General features: G+C 36.5%; 3 protein-coding genes across 3 annotated transcripts in view; 1 reads left to right on the forward strand and 2 right to left on the reverse strand.

Annotated features, from left to right (window-relative positions):
- LOC110164966 (microphthalmia-associated transcription factor-like) lies at window positions 1–14957 on the forward strand. Its single transcript, XM_055165784.1, has 9 exons — window positions 1–350; window positions 8784–8999; window positions 9562–9657; window positions 10185–10302; window positions 10550–10642; window positions 11070–11120; window positions 11211–11286; window positions 11826–11973; window positions 12395–14957. The coding sequence occupies exons 1-9, from the start codon at window positions 192–194 to the stop codon at window positions 12788–12790; spliced, it is 1353 nt and encodes a 450-aa protein (XP_055021759.1). The 5' UTR covers window positions 1–191; the 3' UTR covers window positions 12791–14957.
- On the reverse strand, window positions 14954–19846 carry LOC110164538 (2-epi-5-epi-valiolone synthase-like). Its single transcript, XM_020929587.2, has 5 exons — window positions 19722–19846; window positions 18321–18954; window positions 16869–17081; window positions 15974–16226; window positions 14954–15071 (listed from the first exon to the last, which is right to left on the reverse strand). Exons 1-5 carry the CDS (start codon window positions 19844–19846, stop codon window positions 14986–14988), a joined length of 1311 nt encoding a protein of 436 aa, XP_020785246.2. The 3' UTR covers window positions 14954–14985.
- A 379-nt stretch (window positions 19847–20225) lies between these two features.
- Window positions 20226–24160, reverse strand: part of LOC110164703 (forkhead box protein P1-B-like) — a 5214-nt gene continuing 1279 nt past the window's right edge. Inside the window, exons 2-8 of the mRNA XM_055165931.1 lie at window positions 23836–24067; window positions 23550–23626; window positions 23372–23473; window positions 23134–23261; window positions 22765–22819; window positions 22516–22682; window positions 20226–21729 (exon numbers count right to left, since the gene is read on the reverse strand). Coding sequence (XP_055021906.1) covers window positions 21567–21729; window positions 22516–22682; window positions 22765–22819; window positions 23134–23261; window positions 23372–23473; window positions 23550–23626; window positions 23836–24067 — 924 coding nt within the window. The 3' untranslated portion in view covers window positions 20226–21566. The remainder of the gene's footprint in view (window positions 21730–22515; window positions 22683–22764; window positions 22820–23133; window positions 23262–23371; window positions 23474–23549; window positions 23627–23835; window positions 24068–24160) is intronic.

Genomic DNA, 24160 nt, shown 5'->3' on the forward strand with positions numbered 1-24160 from the left:
TCTCTCCCCTCTCTCTCACCTCACACACTTTCTCTCCCTCCCTCCCTCTCTCTCTCCTCTCTCTCACCTCACACACTTTCTCTCTCTGTCTTTCCCTCTCTCTCCTCAGCCCCTCGGAGTCGGTCGGTGCCTCGAAGCCCCCTCTCTGCTCTTCGTCCGTCCCGTCTCGCGTCCTCTTGCGCCAACAGCTGATGAGGGAGCAGCTTCAGGAGCAAGAGCGCAGAGAGCAGCAGAGATCACACCAGTCCTCCTCCCCCCACTACCCCCAGACCACTGCCACTCAGACCCCCGCCATCAACGTCACCTCGGCCCTGCCCCATGCTGCCCCAGTGCCCATGGAGGTGCTCAAGGTGAGTCCACTACTGCTGATTTCATTGCACTACAGCTGGACTATAATAGACAAACAAATATAAATGTCTTCAGTTTTGATTAGTTTGTCAATACAAGGTACATACACAATGCATATAAGAAACAATATAGAGTCCTACCCTTCAACTCTGATCAATTATTATGATGATGTTTTAAATATACACTATGCAACTTTTCTTGTGCTTTTCTGCTTTTCTCCAATGAACTGTTATGTTTCGTCTGGAATGTTCCACAGTATGGCTTTAAATTTATTTAGCCCCATCCCCAAGACATGGACAGGCCAGTTTACAAATCAGATATGTGGAGAGGTGAGCCTGCTCATTGTAAAAAGAAAAAAAAAGTTTTCAAGGTATTTCTTTCGCAGTGAAAACTACTGAAACAACTACAAAGAACATTTTGAATTACAACTTATTATAAACATATAAACTCTTTTGGTTATAGCATTACATTTTCATTCATGGGGTTGATAGAAAAGTTATTCTTATCTCCTTTTCAGATTGAGCAGTACTGTAACACAACTTTGACACATATATTGTATATTATTAGATAGACACAGATATGTCGCAGCCCTCAGTGACGCTGTGTTTCCTAGCCTAGTTTCCCAGTGTCTAAAGTAGCTCCATGTGTCACTATTGTGGTCTGCATAGTATTTATAGCAGACAGTCAGACAGATGTGGATTTCTTACTATGTATGTATGTGTAAAAAGTCTCAGAAGTGACTGAAGTGTGCTCAAATGCGTACACAGGGATTATCTTTTTCTGAGAGAATTCCTCTTTAATGCACGCTGTGCTTCCAGCCATTTGGATTTAGCCATCTTTAATCCTATTTGCTCAGCTACATTCACATCTTTTCATAGCTTTGATTCTCTGGCAGGCCAAGGGACAGCAGACTGGTCAGATTTTCTGTATGAGTAGAGAGCGTTGTGTTGAGGGAGCGCAGCGCTGTGGTAAGTTGCTCTTTTTGTTAAACGTTTAGCGTGGATAGCCAATACATTTATATACTGTTTGTTTTACCGACTAACTTGTGTTATATAACAGTTAAGGTCATTTGTCTGGTTATTTGTTTTAAAAAGTTGTAAAAGTTGTGGTTAAACGAGGAATGCTTAGAACATGAGATTTAGTTCACTTTGCATGTTGAATTTGGTCATAAAGTTTATTTTCTCTTTATTGACTTTATTGAAAATAACAGTGGATGCAGTAAAATGTCTTTAGAGAGAGTAAATTAGTAATTAGCTTGATGCCATTGCTCTTTAATTTTGAAAATGTGAAGTAGAAATAATATTTTGGAGCAGGCAGGTGAACCCGAACTGAAATTTGAATCATGCTGTTGTGTAAGGTGTGTAAGGAGACGCAAACAAAGTGTTAATTTATTGCCTTGTTTTGCTGACTGTTCTTTATTGCCACTGTGTTTTGATTTATGTGTGGCGTAATGTGTAGATGTAAATGTTGGAATTTCCTTCGGGATCAATAAACTTTAACTTTTTTTTAAGTAAAGTAATTTTTCAAAAACTTAATTCTTGCTTGAGTTGACGATTTAAGGCTACTTTCCACTGTCCAAGGCTTAATGTCAGAAAGCATACATTTTGTTTTTATGTACTTTTTTCAGTTTATCTGTATGATCACATTCACATGCAAAAGTTGCTATGTCCTACTTTGGCAGTACTTGAGTAGTATTTCCATCAGATATGTTTAACCATTGTTGCTATTTGCTAAATGTTTTGAAGTAACCGCAATCTTAAAAGAGTAATTTCCACCTTCTCTCACCATCTGTGTGACATGGGCCTTCAGAACAACAAATGCAGTTTTCATTCCTCACTAACATGGCCTCTTCTTGAATCATAAACATTACTCCATAATCTTCTGTTCTTTGAGAGATTTTACCCCCTCCCTCCCACTCCCTCTCTCTCCTTCTCAAACTCCCAGCTTTTGTACAATACACAACGCTGGAGTAAGTTCTCTGGCTTACGCACATTCTTCATTGACTGAAGAAAAGGCCGCTGAGGCTTGAGGCTGCTGAGCTGGGTTAACCTGCTCTCTGTCTGTGGGTAGATTAGCACGGGGGGTACCAGGCAGAGCAACAAGACCTCAAAAAGTGCAAACATTAAGCTTCGATGAGTTTATCTAAAGACTGATTGGGCTCTTAATTAACCAAGTGACCTCTGAACTTTGAGAGGAATAAGTATGGGATCTGTGGAGGGATCAGGAGAGTGGGGAACACAGCCTTACCACACACCAAACGCTAATTCAGGGAGGAATGCTCGTAATTAGCTCCTCATTCCTGGGCATATTTACGAGGGAAAAATCTACGCTTTGAAATGTATGTACAACTTCCTAAAATGATTTCTGGCTCTTTTTTTAAGGATTTGTGGTGCCAGTACCAAGATTAATCTGTACAGTAATGTAAAGTGAATGTGTCTCGTGACTAGTTGTCAAAAATTAATAGAAACATTGATAGGATTATAAGTCATTTTTTGTAGTTCAGTGATTTTTAGGCGGGACCAAAAAAGAGGCTCACATTAGATTACAACTAATATGCCATTTCCATCTGCTGATTACAGAATTAAGTTAATTTAACATGAAAAAGTCCCCGAAAAACACAACATTTCTTAGTTTGCAACATTTCTTTGCAGTTTACAGTTACCATCATTTTTGGTGATCTCTAGCATATGTCATTATTCTTCTCCACCCAGTCCTACTGTCCTTATATTTAAGATTTTAATAGCACTTTTATTTATGTCAGATGCCCTTCACAACCAGATACATTACTTTTGGAGTAGCAATGCAAGTGCAGTGATCCAAAGACACAGTAACAATGTATGATGAGGGTTCAAACTTGATACTCTCCAGGTTAGTGGTTGTTTGCATAAACCACTGTGCCACTTCTGTTATTGAATATCTGTTAGTATTATTGCCATGTGCATTTTGCGTAATTAAGAGTTTTCTTATTGCATCAAACAGTTTTTCTCTTTTTTGATCACTAACCTCCAGTGAATTGTATTGACATTTAAACTCCCAAACAAAGTGGGTTATTCTTGTAGCAGCCAAATAAAGGCTTCTTGTTAATGCATCTTGTGAAGGCCATCAAAAATATGTTTTCAGAGACCACAAAAAATAAGAAACTGCTCTCCACTGTCTCTCTGCTGTGGACACTAACAACAGTTGGCCTTGTTTGTCTGTTTTCTGGACTATCTACGGGTTATGTTGGTGAAACCCTCGAGGCAGGACGAGGTTTGAAATCAAGATAGTTAACAAAAAGCATACTGTTCCATTTTACAGAGCATGTTATGTTTTGCAATCATTAACAACATCTAATTTCCTCAGTTCACATCATTTTTGTTTTCTGCAATTCAGTTTTATTTTAAAAAACATACTCACATTCAAAATAGTGAACTCCACTTGTGAGCATGTGTGAAATAGTTGTTTTGACAATTAAATTCTATTTTTGATGTAACAATATAACCGTAAGACTGTATATAACTACAGAATTAGCTAATTACAATTTGCTAATAGACAATTATTTAGAGCCTTCATTTAAGGAAGGCTTTGTTTCCAAAGTCTTCCTTAAATGTTCCCTAATAATGAACTGGTCTGGATTTCAGAGCAACGCCTGAGGGCTGTAGACAGAACGTCTTATCATCCACAAACTGTAGCTTTTGTGCACTGCTTTTCACATCTGTACAGTGATAGTGTCAGGGTATGGGGTCAAATACATAAACAAAATACTAGAACAAGTATCAGTTCAGTTAAGGGTTAAGTCACACAATTACTGTATAAACTAATATATAACTATATAATTAATGATGAGGTTACTAGGCTAAATAAGTAGTAAATATTAGTAACAGTAAAAAGTAAATATTTGCATTATTTCTATCACTTCTTATAATAAATAATACTATTTATAGTAATATAATGTTGTTACCTCCTCAAAAACATATCTCGAGTTGTGTTTTGTTTCATTCACACATGTTTTAGTAATCCTGCATTATTAGTCTGTCCACATCTCCAAAGCTCAAAATGCTCTGTTTCATCTTTTGATGTCATGAAGCAGTAGTTTTCAAGTTAACAGCTACATTTGCCTTTTGTTCAACAGAAGGGCTGAAATGATCCAAATCCTAGTGAAGATGTTTAGAGTTTAAAAACACAGTGGAGCGCTTCCTGTATTACCATATGACATCACAAGGTGAAATAAGGTGTTGTCTGTTTGAGAGAACTTAGCCAAAATATGCAGGCTTTGTGTGTTAAACATGTGTGAATGAAACAAAGCACAACTCCAGGTATTTTGATGTTTTTGGTGAGGAAAATAGTGCAATATAGGCCCTTTAACTGTTACATAAAAGGAATTACTTGTCTTTAGAAATGAGCTGGGGCGGTCTGAAGTATAGGTTTAGCAAGTAGAAATAACACAGTATAAAATTTAAATGTTATGATTTTTGTTTAATAGAAGCTCGCGGAACAAGATATCATGAGAAAAAATTGCCACCAGATGCACATAAGAGAAATATTAAGAGTTTTTTGTCCATGTGTTTAGATTTGAATTGGACACAGAAGGGGATTGGTAAATTACACCTCTTAAGAAGCTCTGGTTCCAAAAAGTAGTGCTACAAATACAGCCAATATATATACAAATTAAAATAGAGTGGCCAAAGATTTTAGTTGAATAGCTCAAATTATGTTTTATCAATTGTCAAAATCTTGTCTTGTCTCGTTTTCATGACCCAATCTGGTGTGTATTGACATTATGAGCAAACAACAGTAAAATCTTTTTCTCTGAATTTTCATTCAAATTCACTCCATGTAATACATCACCATTCAGTATGTTACCAGTTTTATGAAATGGAACTTTCTGAATAATAAAGTACAGTTAATGTGACAAAACAAGACATAAAATAAAACATTTAGGTTTCATTTTTTAGAGAATGACTTAAAATGCTTGAAATTATCCATTACTCTATAATATTTAACATTTTAGTTTGTTTCTATCCACAAATCCCAGAGGAGATGGGTCTTTCGTTCTACTCTTAATTATCACTAAATAATATCAGGCTGTCTCACAAGTTCATTGCAACTAATAAAATGTTGTTGCTTTACCCTAATTACAATCTCATTTGTTTCCAGGGCAAAAGAAACTAAAGCTTGCAAGATCAGGCTATATTTAGTTTTTATTACAACATTTATTGGCCTCGCGTTTCAAGTCATTAACACCCTTTGTGCCTAATTTAAGCTGTAGACAGACACATCACTGTACTGTACATGTGCTGCCTGTCTCTGTGTGAAAGACTGCAGTCTCTATATTTAGAAATAAAGGAATATGAATCCTATAGTTGATGGAAAATACAAAGAAAGATATACAAAGGAGTTACGGATGAACTGAATTGGAATCACAGTTTGAATTGTCAGAATCAGCTCATCGCAAAGACGGCAGTTATTTAAGCAACATCATTTCCTTTGTAAAAAACATCTTATATTGTCTTATTGTCTAAAAAAACTGCTAACCTTTTAGCATTGACCTCTACATACATGATGCATGCATGTGATTAATGTATTTCAATCTTCTCCTAAATATTAAATGTTCTTAGAAGTGTTGAAAATGTGAACATTGAACAGAGTCATATTATTAAAGCATAAATTAGTCACAACTTGCAGGCTTTAATATTACATTTTTTAAGATTATTTGTAAGTGTTTATTTATTTTTAGTGGACTAAAAGACCAAAATGACCCAGGATCAGCCTCGGTTAAGCTCCTTCTACATTGTTAGGCAGTAATTATGCTTTAGTAATACTCCATTTGTGAACAGAATTGGGTCACTCACTACCAAATCACTTGGATTTGATGAGATGTCCTTCTATTAAATGTCTGAAATGCATTATCAACTTTTTGTCCATGTTATTACATAGTGGTTTTTGAAATGGAAATCAAAATGTTGTTAATTATCTGATTTTTCTGATTTGTGGTTATAGTGGGTATAATGCAGAGTTCTCCAACCTTTGTTATCTGGTGATCTGCCCTTACAAAATGCTGCTATAATTTTAGTGGCCAAGGCAAGCCTTATTAGATGGGGTACAGATAGAAGCTTATAAAACACAAACAATTATCCATTTATTAGTGCACAAAGTCAGGCATCAAAATGATACTTTTACAATGGTAATACACATTTAATTAACACATATAATTCAAGAAATCCTTTAGCAAGTTTCTTGGCAGGGGGTGGAGAGCTTCTGGCAGCTCCTGAGCTACAGGTTGGAGACCCCTGCTATAGCAGGTTGAACTTTCTACTGTTGCTCATATATTGCTTGTATAGTGTATCGCAGATATTCAACATTTTAATGCCAAGAACCATTATACTTCAGCTTTTATCCCACATTTAAAAAAGTAAACTCTACATAGCCATGTCATTTTGAAGTATCTGAAATGCAGCCTATCTAGTGGTAAAGCAAACGACTGTAGATAAATCCTTCCTCCCCCCTCGGCCCCTCTCCCGGGCAGTAGTGATTGAGTGCTTAAGGTGCTCTGCTTGTACCTGCGGGTTGAATGCTAATTTGCTAACGTGACTCACATGAGGCTAACCTATGGCACGGTGCTGCCTCACATGAGCACTAAACCACTTTGTCCCCTGTTGACAAGTGAGGCTGTTTGTCACTTGAACAAAGATCTAATTGATCGCTTGATTGATCAGTTCGCTGTATTAATATAAACATTTAACACACTTGTGCAACTTTATTTTAATTAATAAGTGTGGCAACAACAACAAAATATAGCTAAATGAGTACTGTTCCAATTATACAGTTTTCTACTTTTTCATATTTTGTATTTTTATTTATTTTTACAAAATAGAAACATATGAGCAAAACCTAGAACTTGTATTATGTGTGCTCAACCTGAAGCCTGTACAAGTGTCCCAATAAAAAAATAAGTATAATAAATAAATCATCTGTTCTATATTTAATAGTATCTGGTATCTTGATCATAAAATATTATTGTCACATTTATTATAAGCTTGAAGAACTTTTTCATGTATGCATGAAACAACAAATTAACCTAAAGCCATCTCCCTGACCTTCATTGTGATATTAAAATCAGAACTGTATTATTTTTCCAACATTTTGATTTAATAATGTCACTGTCTTGGTTATAAAAGGTATGCAGTTTAGGGTCTCTATAGATCCAACAATGATTAAGATTATCATTATTATTAAGTACAAATTATTCTTTGTAGTTGACTATTATTATTAATAACTATTAATCTTTGTGCTCCTAATCATTCATCATAAGTTTATAATATGAATTACTATTTTTTGTTAAGACACAGACTTTTGAGCAAGTTTAAAAGCATTAGAGCTCGAGGCAGACATCAGTGAAAGAGGTGCTCCCTCTAACACAAAGGCCCTGACTGTTTTTAGCTCATCCTGAAATCAAGTGATACACCGTAAAAGAGTCAATCCACATTTCAATGTAAGACAACGGTAATTTGAAAAGGCTCATTGTCTCCTACAGATGGTTTGACAACACGCATATCTAATGATCTTTGCAGACCTTTAAAAGCAAAGCAAAAGGATCATGCTCAGTCCTCCACTGCAGCAGGCGAGGAAGGAGCTGGAGAAGTAACAGACATAGTTTTAGAGTGCTATTAAAACATACATGAATGTATTTATTTTTGTTAGGAAAGAATACTTTAATTTAACATAATGATGCTTGAGATGCTCGGCTGTCAACCTTATGAGGTATGTTGAGATTTACATTACAACATATTTAGATTAATTTATTCAAAATGTAATTAATATTTTGGACTTTTTAAATCTAAGGGTCTTGCTTTATTATTGTCTTTGCCTTGTGAAAAAAAAAAAAGATTTGGGAAGTTTTTAATCCTGATGCTTTTTTGTTAAACCATTTTAAGGTGAGAGGAATGGGTAATAGGTGAAGTGAGTTGGCACTTAGATTTGAACCTGTTTCATACTGGTGGGAAGACGAGACTCAACCCACTGTGGCACTGTTGTTTTTTTTTACTTCACTGGTGTTTGATCCGACTACTGTGTTTCAATGGTTTGGATACATGACTATGCATAGATCCTTTTTGATTGCTGGATTTGTGGCATGGTTGTATTGCAGTATACCTTTATATAACTTCACATAAAACCAGATTCATCATGTTACTTTGTCTGCTGAGGTGCCTCTTGATGTTGAAAAAAAAGTTTATCTGAGGGAATTCTAAATAAAATTGGATAATTAATAGATTTTGCTTTTGTTTATTTTATTTTATTTTTTTTTACAAAAATCTCCTATATGCATAATTTGTACATAAATATTGCCTCTTCCCCTTCATCTGAGAGTGTGTGTTATCACATCTACTACCTGAAAACAAAAACTAAACAATGATTCAATGATCAACCTTACGTCCCTCTTGTTTTCTTCTGCACAGGTCCAGACCCACCTGGAGAACCCCACAAAGTACCACATCCAGCGCTCACAGCAACAACAGGTGAAGCGTTACCTGGGGAAACTTGGCTCTCAGGCCCTGAGCTTGCCCTGCCCCAACCAGTCCTCTGACCACGGGGGCATGCCGCCAGGGCCGGGCAACAGCGCCCCCAACAGCCCCATGGCCTTGCTCACCCTCAACTCCAACTGCGAGAAAGAGGTACAATAGTCCTAGGGGCTGTGAAGTATCGTGCGAAATCTGATCACTGATCACCTGCAAATGTGTCAAAGACAAAGCTTGGGTGGTCCAAAAAAATAAACCAGATACTAATCAATGTCAATGCTAACATGAAACGAGATATTGCACTGATCAGGTTTTGATACTCTACATAGGTGTACAAAGTTGCACCTTTTCGGAATAGTTTTAGAATCCACGTGATATTTTTAAATAAGCTATTACTTTGCACTGAAAATTACATCCTGTTGAATATATAGTGGTTTTATTATCCTACGCTATCAAGCAACGAGTTCACTGTCACTATCAAAAGAGAATTTGAAATTTTAGTATTGTGACAAAGAGTAAGACTAAAAAAATTAGACCATACAACTGTTCTATTTGTTTTCACATTGTTATTTTATTAAAATCTGCAAAACATCAGCCTTATGATTCAGCCATATTAAGTTTTATGAGTATTAGATTACCTGATACTGCTATAAAGATATGTTTGTGATATTAATGTATATTGTACTGTCCTAAGGTCCTCCAATGGTTTCTTTTTTAGATGGACGATGTAATTGATGACATAATTAGCCTGGAGTCCAGTTACAGTGATGAGATCCTGGGTCTGATGGATCCAGGACTTCAGATGGCTAACACAGTATGTATTATGCCATTCCTTAGTATCTACAATCTTTTCTATTCTATATCTATTAATATCTATTTTAATAATTTTAGGGACCTATATTTATTCTATTTTATGTTATAATGTTGTTTCCTCATCACAAACATACTTGGAGTTTCATTCACACATGTTTAACACACAAACTCTGCTGCAGAGTTCTTCTCTCAAAGAGAACACTCTGTTCCACCTTGTGATATCACATGGTAATACAGGAAGTGCTCCACTGTGTTTTTAAACTCCAGACAACTTCACTAGAATCACTGGGATAATTTCAACCCCTTTTTATGTTATTGTTAACTTAAAAACTACAACTTAATAACATCACAATGTGGAGTCATAATAAAGGGTTACTCAAACATGCATGAATGAAACAAAATAGAACTCTGAGTATGTTTTTGAAGAGGTAACATTCTAATATGGCTTAAAGCTTATAAAAATAAATTTTGCATAATATAATAGTCATATTTTTATGCCACAACATTAGTCTTTTATGTCTTCTTTAGATCCCTGTTCCTGGCAACATTATTGACATGTACGGTAACCAAGGTATGCCTCAACAAGGTCTGCCCATCAGCAACTCCTGCCCAGCTAACCTGCCCAACATCAAAAGGGAATATTCCGGTAAGACACATTTTCCTGAATATTTGTAAGGTGATTGTGTGTCTTATGTTTGGTTCAAATTAATTAATTAATAAAAAAAATAGTAGTATAGTTGTGTATGATGTTATGCTTGTTCTTACTCATAGTTTGACATCTATTGGTAATCTTGACATTCCTGTTTTGCGAGTAGAAAAAAACAATGTGCATGCTAACTCATGTGCATGTGTTTGCATTATGTAACACTAAAACACAGTTGTTCCTCTTACAGTTTCACAATCCCCTGCCATCATGCACATGCTGGACAAGTCTGGATCCTGTGGCAAATATGACAGCTATCAAAGACCTGAAGGGTTCCCTGTGGGTATGTCAGATTTTCACCCCAATGTGACAAAACACAGAAATCATTTTAGACTAAGGTTGTGAAAAATCATTACCAAGATACTAATCTGTACTAAAACTAGAAAGTAGATACTCGATAACACATAAATAGGACAAAAGTGGACCTTCCTGAATAGTTTTAGATCCATATGTATATCAGAAATGAATGTACTGTAATATTTCTTGAAGATGATAGTAGATTCTTAAAAGATGATAGTAGATTCTTAAAAAAAAAAGAAAGAAAGAAAAAGTGTTTTTGTAATCATTATTATGTCAAAATTTGTATTGATAACATTTTCCTTGGTATCGAAATCAAGGCTGAAATTTCATTACAGTTCAGAGCAGACTTTATTTAACTTTGTATTGTCATTAAACCTTTACTCATTGAATGTTGTTTTTCCATAAAAAAGAAGTCCGTGCCCTGGCCAAGGAGAGGCAAAAGAAAGACAACCACAACCTCAGTGAGTTCAGAGGACATTTTGTTCCAGAGAAAAAAAAACAATTTCATCTTTATGATCTTAAATGAAACTTTTATTTCTTATTCTTTGCAGTTGAGAGAAGACGGAGGTTCAACATCAACGATCGCATCAAGGAACTGGGTACCTTAATACCAAAATCCAATGACCCGTAAGTATTTCTTATATCTATCATATAAATTAAAATGAAGTGCTTTTTCTTGTAAACCACAATACTGATCAACAGCAACTTAACAATAGTGCCTCAAAAACACATCTTCAGAAATGACTCCCTTCTGCATCATGAATGTATTTTAGTAGCCAAGAATCTGCATATTTTGTCCTTAGTGAACTTTTATGAATGCTTGTCACTTGTCACTGCTTGAACATGCATTCATACTGTAAGTGGGCTCACCTCCTCACAGATATGACGTCTAACTTGGCCTGGTGAACACATGCTTGTCTCACTGGAAATAAGTATGTCTAAAGGCATACTGTGGAACACTACGAACAGAGCAATAACATCTCCATGGAGACGGTTAATAATGCATTATTAGTGATGTAATAATTACACTGAACATTAAACTTAGCCATTCAAGTTATTAAATCTGTGTAAATGTGCCGGAGAGATTCATTACACTGAATGTTTCAGTTTAACAGTGCTTCAGTTATGGCTGCCTGGTTTAAACAATGTGTCTTGTGTTGAAACAGGGACATGCGCTGGAACAAAGGCACCATTCTCAAGGCGTCTGTGGACTATATCAGGAAACTCCAGCGGGAGCAGCAGAGAGCCAAAGAGCTGGAGACACGGCAGAAGAAGCTCGAGCACGCTAACCGGCATCTCATGCTACGGATACAGGTACAAACAAGATTGTGCAAATAGAGTTCAACAACAGTCAACTGGGATTAAGCAGGAGTAGTATTTTGCAGTATTTTTCTATAACAGCATCTAAACCTTTTGTGAACCACATTATACCCCCTGTTGTGCACCCCTTCACTTGGCATAAGAACATGTCAAAAAATAAATAAATAAATAAATAATAAAAAAAAAGATAATCAGTACCAGTAGAATCTTTCTTGAATGAACAAAGTCTTTGCCCTTGCTTTATTAAAGTAAGGTGTAGATATTATAAAGTTACACCCAAAAGTAACAGAAGCTATAGAACTAGTATCTTATCATTTGATATAATGAAAGACAGCCTAAAATATGAGACTAGCTTCACTAATACTGAAATATTGTGGCGGTAAAATATTCACTGACTCCTCCCTTGTTTGTGCAGGAGTTGGAGATGCAGGCTCGTGCTCATGGTTTGGCCATCGCCTCCTCTGCACTTTGCTCAGCTGAACTCGGGGCCCGACAAATCAAACAGGAGCCTAGCATGGAGGACTGTCACCAGGACATGTACACGCTGCACCCCCAGCACCACCACCAGGCCTGCACCCCTGAGCACCCCACCTCTCTGGAGCTCAGCGACGGCCATGGTAACTACCAAGAGTCCACCCACTACAGCGTCCACAACAAGGCAGGGTCCAAGCTAAACGATATCCTCATGGAAGACACGCTGTCCCCGGTGAGAGGGGGAGACCCGCTGCTCTCCTCTGTCTCCCCTGATGCTTCACAGGACAGTAGCCGCAAGAGCAGCGTGAGCATGGATGAGAATGAGCAGGCCTGTTAGCACCCCCTACTGGACAGAACTCTGTACAACCACTCAAACCTTGAGTTGGGACTGTTCTTTTGAGCTGCTGTAAAGATTCTCCCTTTCCTCTGTTTACATGTTTGTTAATATCTTGTGCCCTCTACTTTTATTTCAAGGACTGATTTTTTTATGTGTAATGCTTTAATCAGAATTTTATGACAATGAGTTTTAAAAATAGTTTTTATATTTAAACGACTATAGACTTATCTCTGCATAGAGGTTAGATTGTGCTATTTCTACTGATTCCAAAGAATCTAGCTAAGTTATAAATCGTGGTCAGAAATGTAGATATTCTGCTTTCAAATCACTAGCAATAATATAATTGTATTTATTGAAGTATCCTGCTTTACACTCCTTGTGTCTTAGATTGAACTTGAATGTGCCAATGCCTTATGAAGATGTGTGGACATGTGGTTCTGCTAGTGAGGCGTCAGAAATGAGGTTTAAATTTGTATATTCTTTAATCAGTTGTAGATTTATTTATCATTCTTGTATTTCGCTTAAAAGTTAATTTATATCAAGATAATTAATAATAATAATCATTTAAGTATCTGATTATTAAAGCATGTGAAATCAAATCGAAAATTACTATACAAAAGGCAACAAACTATAGAGATTTTCACTGCCAAAAACACAAAAGCACAAACATGTCCCTGTATACCATTAAATCACTGTTCTCTATAGAGCGGTTTTTAGGGTTGATGAATCTGAATATATAAGTTTTCAGATTAATATAATGGTCTAACCAAATGGTTAAACTACAAAAGCACAAACTACTGTTTTTTTGGTCACTTTTTTGTTACTGTCCATTCAAATCTTTATCTATTGTTATTACACTGCTCACTGATTATTGCCAGGAGTATAAGGAGACTGTTTTGAGATTTTGTATGTGATGCATTTATCCCATTCAAATACACTGAATATTCTCACAATCTATTACAGAATTTGTTAGGGGAAAAAAAGATAAGTTATAAGTTATCTTCTTCTACTACCCATGAGTTTCAGAGTGATGAAAATTTGGCACTGTTGCATATCTTTTAAATGGCTAGGAGCACTCAAAACAGTTTCTACCTTCTACTCACCATCTCAAAATGACACCTACAGTCAGGTATCTGAAACTCATGAACTTGATGATTTCTTTCTATGTAGCAGAATGGAAAAATGCCTACTTGGGTTTAGCTGCCCAGTCTGTGCTAGTGTTGTCAATTTTGAGACTCAATACTGACACTAAAAACACTCCTTGTTAGACAATGATATGTATTTTTCCACACAAAATAATAGTAGGTTTGTTACTATACCATGTGATCTTACAATGGGAATGATACAGACCAAGACCATTTTAAGACTATTCAGGAAACATAAAATTTTGTCCTATCTGGTATTTCTCAGTATAGATACTAGTTCAAATGAGTATCTAGTTTCAAATCTAGCTTTAGCATCGATTAGTATCTGGAGATCGACACTTTTGACAACCCTAGCAGTCATAGCCTGTTTAACTATGCAGTGGCCACATTTGTGCCTGGGTGCCCTCCACATGAATGAAGAGATTTTACATTTGTATTGATTTAAGTGCCTTATATTGCTTCTGTTACCGTAGCGATTTATGTTTTATACTTCTGAGACAAAGAGCCGCTGAGACTTCACTCTTATGCTTTGACAAGTTGTTTATTTTGCTAAAGGTTAAGTTACACAATGATCTCAGTGTTGTGTTATAGACAATATTGTTGACACTGTTTGCACGAATGTAATGTACAACTTATTGTCGGTGCCAAAATGTGTTGCCAAACTTAATACACTGGATGTTTATAGCGGAGTAAGTCATTTTGAGATGTCTGAAAATGTGAAGATTGGTAATTAATATTGATTATACCCAAAAATGTCTGTTCATACAAACTATTTAAATTATTTTCTATCTATACGGTATAGTTGTTGGTTGTAGTCTTGAAAATAAGCACAATAACTGAATACTTAGTAATAGAAATTTCATGAGTCTGTCCATTTTCATCTGTTACACTTTATTTAAAATGAATGTAGCAATAGAAATGGTAGTATTTTAGTGCACTGGATACAAATTGTTGAAGTTAAACTCACTGGTACATCACGTGGAAGCTCTTGTGAGAAGTATTAAAATTTTATTTGAATATTTCTACAGGCTGGTGTTTTTCTTTGTTTAATCATTTCGAATAAGAAGAGAGTTCACTTGTCCACATTTGATGAGCTTGACAAAGAATATCCTCTTCTATCATATCATGGAATATTTCTGTAAAAAACAAAATACAATAAAAACGGTAAAGTTTTTATATAGTACTTTTTCATCTTGACAGCACTCAAAGCACTTTACAACAAGGAACCACACATACATTCATACACCAGTGTATGCAGCAGCGACACAGTGACAGCTGGATTTGCACTGCCAACCTGAGGGTCAGTGAATCTGATCGCTCAACCAATGATGTTTATGTCAAGAGCAGAATTCGAACCACCAACCTTTTGATTGGTGGACAAATGTTCTTACCAACTGAGCTACTGTTGCCCTGGGAAATCACCTGAGTGCGACATGACATGACATGACATTTACATGACAACTTATTTATTTATCTATGTTATGTATACATTTAAGTAAATATGGGTTATGGGTGGGGTCTAGTTGGTCTAAATAATTTGTTGACATGGTACACAAAACCTGAATCAATAGAAAATATAGCTGGATAATATTTATGTAGGTTGAAGAATACAGCAAGGTGCTAACAATGTTAATTATTTCATTACATTATAATGTATGACATTATAATACAATACTATAACCAATAATAACAATGAAGGTTTGATCCTTTGATGAATGTATGTTTTGCACTTGACACATTTACATGGGCAATGAAAAAACAACTAGAAAGACCTGATACCTGATAGAGATCTGTTTTTTGGTGGCTGCTGTATTTTGAAAACAAAGAACAGTTAAGTTGTAAAATAACTCTTTAAAGCAACATTGTTTCTTTTGTTCTCTCTTTTTTGCATATTTTTCTTGTCAAAACTTGTACAGATGAGAATTAAAAAGTCAGATTTCTCATCAGATATAACTGTTTACATGACATTTTAATAATAACTCCAGCAATCAGATAATGATCATATTTTTGGTGTGCATGTAAACATTGCTGTCTGTACCTGCTTGTCCCAGCCCGGTAGGGAGGGGCATCCTGGGAGACCCCCCTGAGTGCTTGAGCCTCTCACTGAGGGACCTATGAATTAGGTCAAGGGTGCAGTCCTGGTGCCACAGTGGCAGGTGCAGTCCCTGCATGCACCTGATGATACGCCCCTTCTCCTCTGCAGTCAGGAGCCCTCTCAAATGAGACACATACACCATGAAGCACATGTCGATGTTCACTGCCTCGCCATGGAGTAGAGCCGGCAGCACTTTCTGTACAATTAGAAATTATTAGAAATACTTAAAAGAGTTCTATCAAGGCACTCAAAGTGTTTTAAATCAAGGAACCCATTCACACACACACGCGCGCGCACACACACACACACCAGTGTATGCAGATACAGAGGTGAGGCAGGGTAAGTGTCTTGCCCAAGGACACAACAAGAGTATAAGACAAATCAATCAGTCACACATTGTACAAGACTCCACTCTGTTATTATGTACTGTTACTATAGTGGATTTTGGTGGATACTGACCAATGCAGAGCACGGAAACACAGTAGTTAAGTAATTGCTCCAATTAATTTGAATGTTTGTGGGTTTCAGTTTCCTGGTTTAGGTAACATTTGCAACGACAATTTACTACATGAGCTTTCAGTGCTTACTTAATTTAAATGTACATTTCCATATTTCCTCATAAATGTCCATAAATGCAGCTAAATATTTAACTTGCAAAATTCCTATGATTATATTGTGAGATTTATGATTAGTTGTTAGACTTGGATTTGGGTGGGTCCCTGTCAACTCCTCTTCATAGTAAAAAGAAAACCCAATATTATTTCTCCATGTTTGTTGTAATAGTGTGAATTGTTGCTATGTTATAAAATTAGCTTTATCAATGAATGGATTAAGAAACCATTTCAAGTTGTGGGCTGATCAGGTGCCCAAAGTCCACCAGTCGGTCCAGGTCATCCTCCCATAGGTTTGGGGCGAGTTCCTCCAACATGGTTTCTATGGCGATGCAGGTACAAGCAGAGGCGGCATCAGAGCTCTGCAGTTTGGAGTCCAGCATCTGTGAACCCTGAGCTTCCAGCAGCTCAAACAGACCACGGTGCTTCATCAGCGCCATCTTGGGATTGTAAGGAAATTAATGTTTATTTAGCATTGTTGGTTAAAGATGACAGTTACTCATACACATGCAAAGTGTGTAAAAATAATGACATCAAGTGTTATCCATGCATGATTTAATGTTAAGACTCAACCAGTTCAGTCATAAATAGGAGTCCAAAATGTCAAATTTTAGACCTTTGGATATTGTGATAAGAAACATTGTGTCTTCACAGCTAATTCAGTTACTGACATCTTAAAGAGAAAACAAAACCAGCAAAGTTATAGGTAATTATCATACCAGCAGCTTTACATCATTTTTTTTAATCGGAAAATTTGGTTTTATCATTTGCTCTATACGTAATTCTATAACACATTATCCTCCTGAGACCCAGCCCATTCATTGTGTCTTTTACAGTGGACATTGAGTTAACCAGTTTATCTTTTAAGTGTTTTGAGATAGATTCTTAATGGTTGCTGTTTAAATAGAGCTGGGGGATTATAGGGTACTGTCATGTCCAGCTGGCCTGGGAACGCCTTGGGGTCCCCCCCAGAGGAGCTGGAGGAAGTGTCCAAGGTGAAGGAAGTCTGGAAGTCCCTGCTTAGACTTATGCCCCTGTGACCTGGCCCCAGATAAGAGGAAGAAAACGGATGGATGGATCATGTCCAAATTAAAAGGGAGGCTAAAAACGTTTTGAGGTGACTGTAGAAGCTTGTCAGAGATGCTTGTCATCAAAAAAGTTGTTTTGTTAGGTTGGATTTAAAATGTCCCCAACGTCCATTACTGAGCACATATTACAAAATTATAAAGAAAAATAAAATGAACAAAATCAAAATTCTAAGGCATTCATTTACCTCCAAATAGATAGAAAAATCACAAAAAATTATATATTGCAATACACTTTTCTCCTTCAGGTCCCAGGAGGATAAAACACATTATGTCCATTCTAAAATGATTACTAGGATAATACCTTCTAAATACAAGCTAAATGTATTTTAAAATAGACTAATTTGAAGTTTTATTAATACCACTGCTCAAGTATCCATAAAGTAATTGTATTCAGCAACATTAGTACTTCACTTAGGTTTAAATAAAAAGTCATATTTATGTATGATGCCTGAGTATGTAGTAAAGTGGGACATACATGTTAGTGGTTGCAAAACTCATTTCAATATGCGTTTCAGTAAGAGTTAGTTTTAGTTTTGTTTATTCTTTATTGTTTGTTTGTGTTTATTTTGAACTCTCATGCACCAGCTGCACCTTTAATATCTCAGCCATCCCGTTGGACAGCTGTCTTGGTGGAAGTGTCTGGAAGAAAGAGCGGTCTAAGAATGTAGCTACAGGCGGCACGTAGCTCCCCAGTTTATTCTTGCCTCCTGCAAAGTTGACTCCAGTTTTGGCCCCTACGCTGGCATCAACATAGGCCAGCAATGTTGTGGGAACTCTTATGTATGGAGTTCTCCGTCTGTATAAAGATGCAGCCAACCCGACCACATCCAGGCAAACTCCACCCCCGATGGCTATGATTGGCTCAGAGCGTCTATCGATGTTAAAATCATGGACTTCTTGCAAGATCTTGATGACCAGTTCTAAAGACTTGTTCTCCTCTGTGGTTGGAAGTGGGAGGATTTTGTATACAACTTGTCTGGTGTCAAAATATTCTCTTACTCTGGCCCCATAGAGTTGGTGCACTGTTTCATCAATCACAACAAAACGTTTAACAGGTTGAGGCTTGGCAAAACTAGTGTTGTTGAGGTCTTCATTGTCCAGATGGCCCCAGAAAAGTGTGTCATTCCTGGGATCCAATAGGTTCTCACACTGAATGACTTTGTACGTGAAAACAATTGGGCTGACCACTGTCCAGGAAACTCCATGATGAGATTTTTTCTCATAGCTGCACAAAATACAAACAATTAAGCTGATTGATTTAGCAGAAGCAAGCTGATATTTTAAAACCTACAAACAGGGTAACCATATCACAATATCACATATCACACTTTCCATACAACGTACTACTACTACTAATACTACTAATACTACTAATACTACTAAACTACTTACCATTTAAGTAGTAAAAGGTGTGACTGTTATGTTAGTAGATGTTATCTGTAATTATTACTCAACTTAAAGGTGTAATATGTACATTATTAAAAAAACACCAATTGACCACCAGCTCTATAGACACAATCAGGTGACCCTCCACCAAAAAAGTTGCATAGTTCATCTATGAATAATGAATTTGTTTATATGAGCTACAATGGAAAGTAGTATTTAGTGACTTATAGTAACATACTAGTATATAGTACATATCATAGTAGAAAGTAACAACTAATTCTTAATTCAGTTTGTGCTGTATACTTTTACTAGTAATATTTTTGGAAGTTTAAAAGTTACTAGCCTTCCCCTGTAACATTCCAAACATATTTTACATGAGTGACCACTGCTTAAAATAGAAAAGTATTTCAGTCCTTCTATTATCATGTATCACATATCAAACAGCACATGCCCACTTACTACATAGGAATATTATTGAAGAAGGGTAAGCTCCAAGAAACAAAATAATATTGAAATATGCCATACCAATACTGACTTGCTTGTTATTTTACCCAATATTTTGAAATAAAACACAAGATAATGATATATTTTAACTTTTTTACTTACATTTTTGCATCTGAGAGCTTCCCTTCAGTCACCTGGTCATCCTCACTTTGCCGGACCCATGTACCCTTCACTTGGAGCAGATTGAATTTTGTTTGCGGTGGAGCAGAAGAGTTACCTAAGGGCATGACTTCAGTATCGTGGTCTCCATACAGCCACACTGACATTACCCCTGCATATCCCATGTCTAGGAAGTGACGTCTCAATGTTAGCCTAAACTACCTATCCTCCATTACCCCCAGTATGCATCTTATCAATGTAGAGCTGGGCGATGACAAAAATGTATTAAATTGTCTAATTAAAAACATAAACAAGACAAGACCTTTAATAAGTTCCATTTAAAATGTAAATTGAGTCTCTAAAGTCTGAACTCTGCTCCAAACCACATACTTCACTGACAGCGGGCCTCTCTATTTAAAAAAACCCAAAGCATATTACTGACTATCAGAAAAGACTGAATCTCTATCTCTACTCAGATTTGATTAACTGCACAGCCTTACTGTCTATATGAAATAAATCTTCTTGTACACATTAAACATGAGGCATTTATTCATAGAGATACATTTTTTACAATAATGACAAATCTAATATAGCACCACCTATAAGCTTAATCCCATAAATCAAGCAATGGTGAAAAAGTAGAAACAAACTACATGATTTGAATCAGATAATAAAATGAATTACATTAGATCATGTTGGCAGTGAACATTTTCACTTTTCATCTTTTCTACATTTAATAATATAATATGTACTAAAATAAAATCAGGTAGTGTCCTCAGTCGGATATACAGTGGGGGAAATGAAGTGCTACCCATCAGTGTTCCCTTTCCTTTGGCATCTCTGCTCTTATGTGCACACATACAAAAAGACTGTTTACATACTGATGTTTCTACTGTACAGAGAGAATTAAAAGACTAGGCTAAAAGAAAATCTGGTTTATTTACAAAACAATAACCCCCCAATAAGAGAATGTTTGGTTAAGCTAATGGAAATGTGAATAGGTTGCGTTCACGCGATGCCATCAAAGTCCATTTAAAACTACCCATAATTACAAATTAGGCTAGTCAGAATTCTATAGCAGAATTTGCCCTTAAACCCTATCAGAGGTTTACAGCTCTAATTACAGGGCAAATTCCTATGAAAAAATAGCACAAAAATCCTGATCTTCTCTGACAACACAAATGAATAAAAAGCAAAATAAAATCGTCACGTGATCGTCGCCTTTTAACCATGAGATTTATTTGGCAAAAAATAATAAGGCTTAACTTGCTGATGTAATCCCATCCTCATTCATCCAGGAGCGGTACATGGTAGAAAAACTTTCAAAAGGTTAAGAACAAGACATTTCAGCTGCCTTACAGAAGCTATTGCCAATCTGGAATGGAAGAGGCATTTTTTAATATAAAAAAAAAAAAAATCTTCTTTGAACGAAAAAGTTTACAATAGTCTTATGTTTAAAATAGGCTCCTCAAACCTAGGTCCAAACAGAAACAAAGCCAGTCAAATGGTAATCAGGTAGTTAAAGGCTACGAGGGAGAGGTTGATAGAGATCAACAGAGCAGAACGACCTGAAATTGGCCCAAAAAAGTCCAGGGCAAATCCAAGGGCAGAACCAATCTCCGCTCCACTTTGGGCTCTTGGGACCTAACGTTGAGATTGATAATGGCTTCCGGGTGGCAGCTTAAATGCCTACAATATTGTTAAAATTTTTAAGATTTTAATTTCAAAAACATTGCTACTCCCATAGAGTTATATAGGCCCTGGCTCAAATCTGAACATGAACGCAACCTTATTTGGAATCACAAAGACCCTCTCTGTTTGCAGTTGTTAGAACGGTTGACCTTTGAGTCAGAGTGAAGGCACGCGATCAAAATGAAAGCTTGGCCTCTCCGGACTCCCGTCCTCATGGTGCATCATCTCAGGGCTGTGGACAGGCTCGTCGTTGCTCTCAGGAGATTCATAGGCGTAGTTATCACAGATCTCCTCATCCTCTTGTTCCTCTTTGATATAGCTATATTCAAGATGAAAAAAGAGCCATTATAATGGCAAATTGATTTGATTTTGCTAAGACAAAAAAGAGATGTTATAATTTGCAATATTGTAAGCTTTTTTAAATGGACCAATATAATGGATAATAAGAATAAATGCCTATTGTGAATATGCAGATTGTTAGGCTGTTGGGTTACAGATGCCAGCAAAACATTTTTATGTTTTCTATGAAATCTATGGATTTCAGGATGATGAAAAATGTACACTTTTTTCAGAGGAATTAAGAATTTAAAATAAAATTATATATTCATTGGCCCCAAGTCCTCAAAATGGCACCTATAATCAGGAACAAGAAACTCATGAATAATGAATGAATAATTTTAATGAACCCAAAACATGCTACATAGGTCTCCAGGAAGAATAGCTGATAGCTGATAGCTAAGGTCAATTAAATACAATCAATTAACCTGCCCAGGGACAACAGGTGGAAATTAGCACTAGTGCTACAACCTGGTACAATGCATCTCTCCTGTTAAGGTTAATGTAAATTATGCACTATCCCTGTCTCATTAATTAAAATAACATGTTTAGTAGCAATTCTTGTAACATACTGAGTTCTGGGACAAAGTTGCAATTAAATGTGATTTTTCCTTTTGGATATTAATTATGCAAATACCATGCAATAAACAGGAAGAATGGTCTCTCTTGTTCCCCATTTAAGAGTATAACATCATCCCATCATCCCAAAACTTCAGAACCACCCATTGTTAACTTGGTCATGTGGTTAGATATTTTGTGTGATGCTTACAAAGACTGAGGAGGAGACTGGGTGGCGCTGCTGTCACTTTGGTATCCAGAGCCGTTGGCGAGGGCTCCATTCATCTGCTCCTGGAGAACTTGAGGCAGGGAATGTAGAGGGATGCTGCCCATAGAGGCTGTGCTGTACAGAGGGTTACTGCTGTCTGTTCCAAAACTCTAAACAATTACAACAGCCCATCATCAGTATTGTCTTTATAAAACTACAGATTTAAACCATAACTAAAGTGATATACTGTACCTGTGATGCAGAGCCAGCAACACTCTGTCGGCTTTGGGGGTTCTTTATTAAAGATCTGTTATGGAGAAATATGACGCCAAGTTATTTTTAATTTAGAAATTATCACCCAGCTTATACTTCACGCTTGGAGAACAACTTGTGCAACATAAATTTAGCTGTACAAGATTATCAGAAGTTCATCCTAACATGTTTTATTCTAGGTGAAAATGCATTAGCAGCTTTTTAGCATGATAATGAGGGTAATAAACAAAGATGCTTAGTGAACTGAAAAACATACTCCAATTACTAGGCACATGAGGACTGAAACTGTAATAATGGTTAACAGTAACTAAACAGTATACATTTTGAATAGATTTTTATACTACCTACCCATTACCAGCAGTCTTCTGAGGTCTTCTCCGGTGAAACTCAATTTCATCCACTGTCCAAACTGCACCTTTTACATTTTCCAATCGGACAAAGCATTTATGAAGGCTGAGGTTATGTCTCACTGCATTCTGTTGAGTTGACAAAACAATATTTCAGTAAACATGTAGTCCCCACAAGCGTTTTCTGTAAATATTGATTTTAACGGATAATTACATGTACAGTAGAGCATAATTAGTACCTTCCAAGTAGCTGCATTTCGCCTGAAATAGGCAAAGTTTCGAGTAAACCAGTTGTAGATTTCATTCAGTGTCAGTTGTTGTCGAGGTGATTCAAAAATTGCCTGTTGAAACATGTGAAATGTGTAAGGGATATTACTTTATAAAATAAGTTTATAAGATAGGTAAGTTAACAATTACCTGTCTTATGAGAGAAGCATATGTGAATGGAGGTCTGACTTCAGTGCTCAAGTAAAACTCTTTATTATCAACAATATCTATTAAAAAAAATAAAATTAAATCGGCATGATGTTCAAGTATATATTCAGGTTGTGTACCACTACTTTGTATGTCAAATAGTCACAATCCATTTTCCCATAACACAATATTATATCTATTTAATGGCCCAAGTTGGTTAAAATAGCACCTATAAGAGGAACCCTTATTGACTGATTCAGTACTGTGTATCAGATAAACGTACCAGTACCTTGGCTGACAGAGCGGCTGTAGCGCCTTCTCACTGGGGTCCCACTGAAGACACTGTTGGGCGTGAGGACTGAGGGGGACTCGGAGTGAGGCGTGACGGGGGTGGAAGGGGCTGTGGCACTTTGGGACAGGCTCATGGGAGGAGCAGTTTTGGGTAAGGGTGACTGTGAGAAGGCCTGCACACTAGACACTAGATTCACCTGTAGGAGAGATAGTACATGTATAAATCCGGGCTATTTCACTTGCGGCCTCCAAATATTAAAAAGATATAATTTTTTCCTGTTTAATAGTTCAGTCCTGGTGCGTACTAGTCTAGTTTAAATTTG

The sequence above is a fragment of the Boleophthalmus pectinirostris genome, unplaced genomic scaffold (genome assembly GCF_026225935.1).
Source record: "Boleophthalmus pectinirostris isolate CB_2022bp ecotype Guang Dong unplaced genomic scaffold, ASM2622593v1 HiC_scaffold_8, whole genome shotgun sequence".
Classification (NCBI taxonomy): Eukaryota; Metazoa; Chordata; class Actinopteri; order Gobiiformes; family Gobiidae; genus Boleophthalmus; species Boleophthalmus pectinirostris.